Below are 10,510 nucleotides of genomic sequence, written 5' to 3' on the forward strand. Positions count from 1 at the left end.
GCCGTGCTCACCTGCGCTGCGTCGAAGCGGCGCAGCCCGGCCAGGTGCAGCTGCACGAGCGCCCGGAAGGCCCGGCTGACGCGCTGCAGCCGGAGCAGCTGGCGCAGGGGCACCCGGCTCAGGACGTGCGGGAGCAGCACGTCTTCCCACGGCAGGTCCAGCAGCCTGCGGGTACAGGGGCGTCCGCGTCCCTGTGCCGCTGTTACCTGCAAGTCCGCCTCCGCTGTTCTGCTGAGCCCCGGCTCGCAAGGGCGGGCCCCGGGCCCCGGGCCCGATTCCGGCTCAGCTCCCCTCCCCCCGGGTCTCTCTTCCCTCCCTCGGACCCTCCAGCACTCGGTACCTGACGGCTCCAGGTTCTTGCTCCACTCCGGACGGCTCCATTGGTGACTCCATCGCTGTCTAACGCGCGTGCGCAGTAAGATCTCACTTTGGCCTTGGAACAGCTGCAGCGATCCGCCTACTTGAGCTGTCGGGACAGACCGATTCAATCGAGTGCAGTCTCGCTGAGGAACCTATTTATCTGATAGCTTTCCGGGTGGACCCGAAGCTGAAGCAGAACGCACCAGTGGTGTAACATTAGATCTTGCCTTTTGGGCTGCAGGGCTTGAAGCCCGAGGCGGCAGGAGCGGTGGATGCAGACTGCTTTTCCGTCTTGGTCCGGGCGGGTGGCCGGCTGCCTCGGAGTGAAGTGGTGGGAGGAGCGGGGCAGGCCGCAGGCAGGGGGGCGGAGCCAGGATCCCAGTTTGCCGAGGCAAACCCCCACCCCCGTCTTCAACGACTTCGGAAAATGGGGGGAAGTTGTCTGGGCCCTTACTCTCGGGCCCGCAGTGGGCGCTCAGTAAGTAACTGCCTGGGCTGGAAGGGGAGCTCAGTGTTCGAGCTCTTGCACTTGCCAAGGGTGAGCGAGGTCCGGAGTTCGATCCCCAGCACCGCCAGGATAATGACCGCTGAAAGAACAAATAAATGGGGTGAAGCTCAAATTTTCCTTTTCACCAAGCAAACTTTATCAAACCTCCCATCCCTAGATAGCTGTGAAATAGGAAATATCCATCCTCTTCCACTTCGGGACGGTGTGGGCCGGGCTTTGCCTGGGGAGGAAGACGAAGAGGGTATTAAGAAGGACTGTACATTCAGCGGATGCGCTCCTTTCCCGGAGTCCTGAGAAGATGGAACGCTAGCTCAGCCCAGCAGGAGTCCTGCTTCTCCGACGCCCCTGGGTTACTGTAGGGTGGGGCTGGACCCGCCTTGGAGCCACCCAGCTTCCTTCTCACTGCGTCCCCAGGTCCTAGGCCCAGGCTCCGCTCTGGGAGGTCCCTGGAGTTGCTCCTTCCTCCGCCCACGAGCTGGGAACGTGCAGGACGCCGGGCCACTGCCATCGGTCAGGGTCTCGCGCTCCTTCCGTGCAGCTGCTTCAGCCGCCTGCTCATTCCATTCCCAGCCGTGATCTCATCGGGGCTTCGGCGCCTCTACAAGGTGGGCAGGTCTGTGCTTTCACTCCATTTTAAACATGGGGAAACCGAGGCCTTGGAGAGGAAGCGCCTCGGCCAGGATCAAACGAGACTGGGATGGAAAACCCAAACATCTTGGTTGTCCCAGAATCCCCTTCACGTTCCCTCACCCCGCTAATGCAGCAATAAGGGACAAGCCGGCAGCGGAAAAAGCCCAGAAGGGCGTCTAGTTGGACGAGGGCCTTGCTTCTCTTCTTCCTCAGGCTGCTCTGGAAGGAGGCAGCTAGGACTGACCTCTGCAAAGATAGACAGACGTGGGCGCGCACCACCTCTGGCCGCGCGCCTCCTCCCCCTCCCCGCTTTGTTCGCACCTCTGCGCCTGCGCAGTACAACCAATCTGGCGCTGTCCCCTTCAGCACCACGCGGAGCCCGCGCCACCCCTCCCCGCGGTGAGCCCCGCGCGCCCCCGCCTCGCACTTCCGCACGCCCCCTGACCGCCAAAGCAGACCCCTTCTTCCTTCCGAACCTACCCGCCCTGCCTTTCCTAAGGAGAGTAGTTGCCATAGTAACCCGTGTGGCCCTTCCTTAAAATAGCCAGACCCCTCTCTACCCTGGCCAAGGACGCTAGGGTGGCCCGTCGTCCATCTCCTTCCAGTCTCCGGGTCGTCCTAACGGAGCTCTTAGCCCTGGAGGGCGAGACAGCTAGCTCAGGCAGCAAGCAAGTCCTTCCTGCAGCCTTACTCCTCCTGACTTATTCCCGGGTGGGTGATCAGGACTGGGTCTCTTGGGTCTGAGGCTCAGAACCCCCAAGGGTTCAGGATGGTGCCCGTTTGATCTCCTTCCCATAGTGGGTCTTCTGGATCTAGGGGGCGGGTCCGGTCTACACCGCACCGTGTGCCTTGCGCGGCCGCGTGCTCGTGGGGGCGGGAGCGTGTGTGGCATGTAACAGGTCATGTGGCAGCCCTCCTAGGGACACGCGTGGGGTCTGGTGCGGGACACGCGTGTGCAGCGGGCCCTGCGTGTGGCTCAAGATTCAGTGGGCGAGAGGGACGTGGACACGAGTGCGGCGGGGCATGTGAGGGTCTGGGAGAAGAGCCCGGGCTTCCCTGCCCTCCCCCTCGTCTGGGGCGGGTTCTGGGCTGGCGGGAGAGCCCAGTGGGGATTGAGCGACGAGGGGGTTGGCAGCCTTTGGGGCTCAGGGCCCTGGGAGAGGAGGGAGGTGGGAGATTAGCGTTGCGGGAGCGGCGCGCGGGTGGGGGTGTTGGAGGAGGGACCGGAGGCAGGCGGGCCTGGAGCGGCGGGAGCTGCCTGCACAGCTGAGCCGGCCCCGCTCTGCTTCCCCTCGGTCCAGCTCCGGAAGAGCCGCGGTGAGTACTGAGGTGGCTCTGGGTAGGGGCTGCAGAGGACGTGCAGGGGGCCCTGTTGAGCTTCAAGAGCCTGCCTGGTAGCCTTGCTGCTCCTGACCTCGGTCTCTACCCCTCCCTATCATCCCTTTCCGGTCCCTCTTGGGCTGGGCAAGATGTGTCATATTCCTTGGGGGAGGAGGGAGGAGAGGGTATCGAGCAGTCTTAGCCTGACCCGAACACCGTCGTGGGGGAGGGGAGGGTGTGTGTGTGTGTGTGTGTGTGTGAGTGAACGGGCGTCTGTGTTTGCTTGTGATTGTGACCAGCAGGTCTGTCGATACACCTGTGCCTGTGTGCCCTGGAGAAGGAATGAGCGCCTGTGTGTATATTTGGGTACCTCTTTGTGTGTTCCTGTGTGATGATGGTGTGTGTGTAAAACAAGCATGTGCCTTTCCATTACACACATATTTGTTATGACTGAGAGTGTATGAGGGTGTGTCTTTAAGCAGTATGTGTGTGTGTCTGTGTCTACCGGAGGGTGCTGCTTATGACTGTGCTGAGCTGTACACTGATGATATATTGTCCTTAGGTATGTGTGTGTACTGTGCACGTGTGCAGTGTGGATGCATGTGTGTGTTCATGTGCATCCGTACCTGTATGAAAAAGAATCTCCGTCTTGTTCAGCATCTCTGTGTCGGGTAGGAACCTCTGCTTAGGCCTCTCTGCTCACCTCCACCCGGGCTCAGCCTTCACCGTCCCTACATAACCCCTGTTCTTCCCGCCCCTCCCTCCAGGAGCCCTGAGTCTGCCCTTCCTGGGTGAGTGAGCCCCCTAAGAGGCACTGGAGCGGACCTGGCTGTAAGAGGATGGCTGGCTGGCTCGTCCTGTTCAGAGCCGGGGTAGCAGCCTCCCCTCACCAGGTTTAGCTCCAAACTGCCCAGGGGCTTGACTGGACCAACTTCTGAACTAGCTTCCTCCCTCCAGGGCGCTGCTCAGGGCCTCAGGAAGGAGAGGAGCCAGGGCCCACCGGCAGGGCCCTCCCCTTCTCCTCAGCCCTCAAGGGTGGCCCAAGTGACCCGTGTTCCCAGGGTGGGGGGTGTCCCTGGAGCCCTGCCGCTGTGGTTCTGCCCATCTAACTTCCCGGCACTTCACGCCCGCTTCCTCCTCTCTTGCAGGCCTGCTGAGGAGCATGCAGCCCCCTCACCCCCCACCTGGCCTGGCCATCCCTGCCCCCCCAGCCTGACCCCCGGCCCCAGCATGGCCCAGGGTGCCATGCGCTTCTGCTCGGAAGGCGACTGTGCCATCTCCCCACCACGATGCCCTCGTCGCTGGCTCCCCGAAGGCCCGGTCCCCCAGAGCCCCCCAGCCAGCATGTACGGCAGCACAGGCTCCCTGCTGCGGCGAGTGGCAGGCCCGGGTCCCCGCGGCCGGGACCTGGGTCGCGTGACCGCACCCTGTACACCTCTGCGTGGTCCCCCCTCTCCTCGTATTCCTCCCTCACCCTGGGCACCCTCTTCACCCCCTGGGCAGCCCCCACCAGGGACCCGGAGCTCTGTGGTCATCTTCCGCTTTGTGGAGAAGGCCAGCGTGAGGCCACTGAATGGGCTGCCTGCATCTGGAGGCTTGAGCCGGAGCTGGGACCTGGGCGGGGCGTCTTCCTCCAGGCCCGCCCCCGCCCTTGGGCCTGGCTCCAACCGCAAGTTTCGACTGGAGGCATCCACATCAGACCCACTTCCAGCTGGAAGAGGCTCTGCCCTTCCTGGCAGCCGGAACACTCTCCCTAGGCCACCAGTCCTACCCCCGGTTGGGGCCGACGGCCTCTACTCCTCTCTCCCCAACGGGCTGGGGGGCCCTCCCGAGCGTCTAGCCACACTGTTCCGAGGACCTGCTGACACTGGGCTCCTGAACCAGGTATGCCACCTGCTGTGGGCTCCCTGCAGCCCTAGTGCCCCTATGAAGGGGAACACTTGGCCCCATCAGACTTGGGCCTGTCTGTTATCACTCTGAATGTTTTAATGGCCTAACTCCCTCTCTCTTGTCCTCTGTGTTTGTCCCTGTGTGTCTTTATTTCTACTTCCGCCCCATATTCTCCTGTCTTTCTGTGTCGGGGTTTATCTCTGGGTGCCTATGTCTCCATCTGTGGCTCAGGGGGACACCTGGTCCTCCCCTCGGGAAGTGTCTTCTCATGCCCAGAGAATTGCTCGAGCCAAATGGGAATTCTTCTATGGCTCCTTGGACCCCCCCAGCTCAGGTAAGGCTGGGGGTGCGCCCAGGGAACAGGCAGAGCCCCACACAGCAGCTGAGGACTGGCCAGCTTCCTTTGAACCTTCCCGGGGCCAAGGTCACAGCTTCTCCAGGCCGTGCTCTTCCCATCTGTCATGATGGCGACTGGAGCGGGCCTGGGCCGGGCCCTGGAGGAAGCTGGGTCACGGAGGCAGGGATGGCAGGACATTACGGGTCACTGCTTTGACTAAGAAAGCAGCCAGTCCCAGGGGGCTTCGCCAAGCTGTCGGACAGGAACTCTGTTTGCAGCCAGCTCCACTGTCACCCAGGGCAGGGGGAGTGGTGGCTAGACAGTGAGACTTCCTGCCCACCAGAGGTCGCGGGGGTCCAGCACAGGACCAGGCAGGCGTCCCCGCGTCCCCGCCTAACCGGGATGCCTGTGCGTGCCTACCGCAGGTGCTAAGCCCCCAGAGCAGGCCCCCCTCTCCCCACCCATGGTGGGCTCAGGGCCAGGCTCTGGGGTGGCTGTGGGGCGAGCAGCTGAGTACTCGGAGACAGACTTGGACACAGTGCCCCTGAGGTGCTACCGAGAGACCAACATCGATGAGGTGCTGGCTGAGCGGGAGGAGGCGGACTCGGCCATTGAGAGTCAGCCCAGCTCCGAGGGCCCGCCGGGCACTGCCGGGCCACCCGCCCCACGTCCCGGCCTGTGCCCCAGGCCTTGTTCCAGCCTGGGCAGCGATGATGAGGACGAGGATGAGGCAGGCGGGCAAGAGGATGTGGATGATGAAGTGTTTGAGGCCTCAGAGGGGTCCCGGTGAGTGGGGAGATGGGCGAGGAATGTGCCTTGGTCTCTCACTGGCCCTGGGGGAGCTGGGTCGAAGGGACCAGGACAGGGATGGCAGGCTGGGAGGGTCGGAAGCAAGTGGGTGGTGTGACGGCAGCGTGGGGACCCGAGAGGTCCGAGGCCGGAGGCCTGGCTCCTCAGCGGGCTGCAGGGGCATCAGCAAGGGCCTGGAAGGCTGGGCAGCAGCCAGAGAGAGGGCAGCGGGTCCTAGAGGATCAGGGGCCTGGGGAGAGGCCAGAAGTCGGAGCCCAGCCTGGGCACGCTTCGCATCAGTCTGAACCCGGGGTCCCCGCAGCAGAGGGGCAGTGTGGGGCTTTCCTATCCGTCTCACACCCCCTGCAGCTTGGAGCCTCATCTTCTCCTAAGATGTTGCCAGAAATAGCAACGGGATGGCAGGAGGGAAGCGGATCAGGGGAAAGGAGGAGAAAGGGAGATTAGCAGTGAGGGAGAGGAGGAGGGAGGGGGAGAGGGTGGGGCGCCGGCCAGGCAGGGGTAGGGCGGGGTAGGGCCGCAGTCAGATACTCTTGGACCCTCTACTCTGGTTCTTGTTCTTTGTTTTGCTTTTGAACGGGATCGAGGCGACCCTGTGTATGGCAGTGTGGAGTTCAGGGAAACCCTGCCATGACTTGTGCTCCAGGGTGCTGATGAGACACTCTCCCCCCACAGCAGGCCAGGGGCCCGGATGTCTCACCCCGGGCCCGTCAAATCTCCTGTGCCCTTTCTCCCTGGGACCAGCCCTTCTGCCGATGGGCCCGACTCTTTCAGTTGTGTGTTTGAAGCCATCCTGGAGTCACACCGTGCCAAGGGCACGTCCTACACCAGCCTCGCCTCCCTGGAGGCCCTGGCCTCACCTGGCCCAACACAGAGCCCCTTCTTCACCTTTGAGCTACCGCCCCAGCCCCCTGCGCCCCGGCCTGACCCACCTGCTCCTGCCCCACTGGCCCCTCTGGAGCCAGATTCTGGTACCAGCTCTGCTGCTGATGGTCCTTGGACACAGAGAGGGGAGGAGGAGGCAGAGGCTGGAGCCAAGCTGCCCCCAGGAAGGCAGCCCCCTAGTCCCTGCCACTCAGAGGACAGCCTTGGGCTCGGGGCAGCTCCCCTGGGCAGGTGAGTAATTCCTTTGGTCCCCCCAGCCCTAAGGCCCCCAGGACCAGCTGGTTAAGGGGCAGATCCCAGATCCGAGTGTGAGGATGCAGTTTACATTCCTGACCCAGCGGGGCAGTTAGCAGAAGTCTATTTCCACACTGGGAGGACCACTTCCCCTGGCCCTCACATGCCCCCTGGGCTGGGGCCCTGAGACTGGAGAGATGGAGATTCAGATGGGAAGATCCTCAGAGAATGTCCCTTTCTCTCTGGAGGGCCCTCTCATTCTCCAGGGGAGTCTTTTGCCTCCACCCAGGCTGGAAGCTTCTCCAAAGATGGAGCCAGCCATCCCTCCCCTCGCCTCCCTCTCAACCCTCTCACGCTGCTCTCTCCTGCAAGGCGTCTCTCACCCTGCTCCAGGGAAGTCCTTTCACAGCCTAACCTTTCCGCTCTCCCCTTTGCCAGCTACCCTCTCAGTCATGGAAGCCATGGCAACAGGAGGGGGTGGCCAGGGAGACAGGGTTGCCTAGCAACCAGGAGTTTCCGTCCTCTGTCTCTGGGGTGACAGGTGGCTTTGCGAGTAGAGCAGCTGGGGTAGGAAGGGGAGGGGAGGAAGAAAAAGGGGATGAAGGGTGTGCCCTGACACCCCAGTCCCCATCCCCTTAACTCCAGAGCTTGTGTCTTTGTGGGTAGAAGGGGGGTGCCAAGGAGAGACGACTCTCCCTCAAAGCTGGCTGGAGGGAAGACTTGGAAGCATAGGAGTGTCCCTCCTGCCCTCAGATGTCTGTCTGACTCTCCACCGCTTCTCCCTGGCAGCCCATCTAGCCCACCTTTGCCCAGAGGCTCACAGAGAAAGGACTATGTTCTGAGGGCTAGTGTGGGGATAGCAATTGGTATCTACTGGCAAACTCAGGCCCATGGGAGCAGAACTGCCCTAGCAGCAAGTTGGGCGAGGGTTAGATTTGAGGCCGGACTTCCACAGAGAGGTAACCACGATGAAGCAGGCTGGTCCAGACAACCTGTCCAATCTCGATGTCTGGAGAAAGAGAAAATGCTCTTCCCATGTCTTGCCTTCTCCTGTCTTCGGGTCTGGTGGCGCAGGGAGGGTCTGGATGACCTCTGGGAGCTCTGCCCCAAGCCCGCCCCGCTGTTCTGACCCGGCAGTGAACCACCCCTGAGTCAGCTGGTCTCAGACTCAGACTCAGAGCTGGACAGCACAGAGCGGCTGGCGCTGGGAAGCACGGATACCTTGTCCAACGGGCAGAAGGCGGATCTGGAGGCCGCACAGCGCCTAGCCAAGAGGCTGTACCGACTGGATGGCTTCAGGAAGGCCGATGTGGCCCGGCACCTGGGCAAGAAGTAAAGCTGCTGGGTGGGGTCAGGGCTGGGGGCAGAGGGAGTGCATCCTGGGCAGCACCTCCACACCCTCTCCATCTAACTGGCCTAGGTCTCTAGGCAGCCCCCAGCTGGCCCCTGCCACTTCCCCTGAACCCCACCTGTCTTTCTGCCTGCCTACAGCAACGACTTCAGCAAGCTGGTGGCCGGCGAGTATCTCAAGTTCTTCGTCTTCACGGGCATGACTCTGGACCAGGCTCTCAGGTGGGCGCGAGCCCTCGGAGGGAGGTCTCCACTCTCCAGGCTGGCGAGCAGCGCTTCCCCAAGGGGCCTGATGTCAGCCTTCCTTCCGAGCTCGCTGGGCACGGCCTGGGCCTGGGCCTGGGCCTGGACGAAGTCTCCTTTTCCCCCTCCAGGGTGTTTCTGAAGGAGCTGGCCCTCATGGGTGAGACCCAGGAGCGGGAGCGCGTGTTGGCCCACTTCTCCCAGCGATACTTCCAGTGCAATCCCGAAGCCCTGTCCTCGGAGGGTGAGGAGGCTGGGAGCAGTGCTGTCCCTGTCGGCCACTGAGGTGGACGGGCTGGGCATAACACCTGTGCACAGGAGAAATACATGCACGTGCTTGCAGGCGTATAAGCATGGCTGCGGGCGTGCGGAGCGACACATGTGGCCAGGCATACTGCTAGGGTCGGGGCCGAGAGGCAGGCGGCAGATGTGTTTGCATGCATTTCCCCTCATAGCGGTGCCGCACAGCACAGCGCTTGGCGGGGGAGGTGCGCTGTAACCACACAGCTGTGCGGGGTCTGCGCGCTCGTGCAGCGTGCGGAAACGCGTGTGCGTCCAGGGCACCAGAGAGCGAGGGAGCAGCGCCGCAGAGGAGGGGAGGCCCTTGCTGAGGGAGCTGCTGGAGGAGATATGGGACGGGCTAGCAGCGTTCAGGTCTCAGGAAGGTGTGGTTGTGGCTGACGGGGTCCCGAAGGGGCAGGGATATACTGGGAGGTTAGGCACGGGGGCAGCGGGGAGCGCTCCTGGGGGCGGCCAGGCTGACCGGCAGTTCTCCCCTAGACGGCGCCCACACGCTGACCTGTGCCCTCATGCTACTCAACACAGACCTCCACGGCCACGTGAGTGGGGGCGGCCGGGGGAGCCAGCGTCAGACCCCTGTCCAGGGACACGGGGGCCCCAAGCTCACAGGCCTGTTTCCTCCCTCAGAACATAGGGAAGCGCATGACCTGTGGGGACTTCATCGGGAACCTGGAGGGCCTCAACGACGGCGGCGACTTCCCCAGAGAGCTGCTCAAGGTCGGGGGCGGGGCGCACAGAAGCTGCCGGAGCGGGCGGGCTCAGGGAGAGAGGGGAGGGCGCGTGACTCAGCCGGGACCACCCCCGCCGGCCTCTCGCAACGTGCGCGTGCAGGCCGCCGGCGAGGGGCGGGGCGCGGCCCTGGCTCCGCCTTCGCCTGCTCATTCCCCGCCTCCAGCGCGGGAGCGTGGGCGCGGAGAGGGCCCCGCAGGGGTGGGGGCGGCACGTGCACCCACGTGCTGCCAGCTCAAGGGCCGGGAGGGACGAAGGCTTTCACCGGGACAGCCTGCACTCTGGCTCCCTCGGGGACTGGCCGGAGCCAGCCGAGGCCGGTCACAAACGCCAGGCGGTCCCCGGGTCCACGCCTGTGCCCCATGGGTGGTGTGTTATCCAGAGGCTTGGACTCACCCAGAGAAACGCAGGGTGGGACCCAGGGCGCTGTGGGCCACTACGCGCCCTTGACCGCACTGACCGTGTCGTAGGAGCGCCCGAGCTTGAGGGCTGTCGGCTTCTGTCTGGGGGGGTGTGGGTGACCCGAGGCGTCGCTGAGCGTGGAGTCGGGTTGTGGAGACAGACACGGCAGGGCGTCTCTGAGCCCAGGGTGCGTGTGACTCGGGGTCTGCTCCGCGGGTGCTGCCTGGGTGTGCACCTTGGAGGCCAGAGTGCGGGGTGTGCGAGAGCTGCAGCGGTGCATTGAGGCGCCCATCTGCAGCGGCGGGGTCTCCGAGTTGGAACGACTGTGAAGTGGTGCGTCAGGGCAGTTGGGGTGCGTGTCCGAGACCCGGTGTGTGGACGCGAGTGGGGTGACTGCGGGCGAGCTCGCTGAGCCAGGGCCACCCACGCCTCTTCGCCGCCAGCCGGCAGGGAGCCCCGACCCCGCCTGCGCGCCGGGCGCCCCCACGCATGCGCCCCCGCCGGCCTCTGCGCCC

At 63.8% G+C, this 10,510-nt stretch overlaps 2 protein-coding genes across 5 annotated transcripts in view; one reads left to right on the forward strand and one right to left on the reverse strand.

Moving 5' to 3' along the window:
* The window catches only part of Fbxl15 (F-box and leucine-rich repeat protein 15), a gene marked incomplete in the record, with an annotated part of 2,025 nt that extends 1,369 nt beyond the window's left edge, over positions 1-656 (reverse strand). The window contains 3 exon segments of the mRNA XM_013504083.1: positions 12-165; positions 341-466; positions 564-656. Of these exon segments, the coding sequence (XP_013359537.1) occupies positions 12-165; positions 341-393 (207 nt within the window).
* A 407-nt stretch (positions 657-1,063) lies between these two features.
* The window catches only part of Psd (pleckstrin and Sec7 domain containing), a 15,009-nt gene continuing 5,562 nt past the window's right edge, over positions 1,064-10,510 (forward strand). Inside the window, exons 1-10 of one of the 4 annotated variants that reach the window (XM_005403842.2) lie at positions 1,064-1,473; positions 3,967-4,702; positions 4,940-5,042; positions 5,471-5,831; positions 6,528-6,968; positions 8,109-8,303; positions 8,463-8,543; positions 8,696-8,808; positions 9,345-9,403; positions 9,492-9,581. In XM_005403842.2, coding sequence (XP_005403899.1) covers positions 4,049-4,702; positions 4,940-5,042; positions 5,471-5,831; positions 6,528-6,968; positions 8,109-8,303; positions 8,463-8,543; positions 8,696-8,808; positions 9,345-9,403; positions 9,492-9,581 — 2,097 coding nt within the window. In that variant the 5' untranslated portion in view covers positions 1,064-1,473; positions 3,967-4,048. Of the gene's footprint in view, positions 1,474-1,936; positions 2,210-2,361; positions 2,816-3,966; positions 4,703-4,939; positions 5,043-5,470; positions 5,832-6,527; positions 6,969-8,108; positions 8,304-8,462; positions 8,544-8,695; positions 8,809-9,344; positions 9,404-9,491; positions 9,582-10,510 lie in introns of those variants that run through there. The other 3 variants (XM_013504081.1, XM_005403843.2, XM_005403841.2) reach the window with 3 other exon arrangements.

The sequence above is a fragment of the Chinchilla lanigera genome, unplaced genomic scaffold (genome assembly GCF_000276665.1).
Source record: "Chinchilla lanigera isolate Chin_1 unplaced genomic scaffold, ChiLan1.0 scaffold00084, whole genome shotgun sequence".
NCBI lineage: Eukaryota > Metazoa > Chordata > Mammalia > Rodentia > Chinchillidae > Chinchilla > Chinchilla lanigera.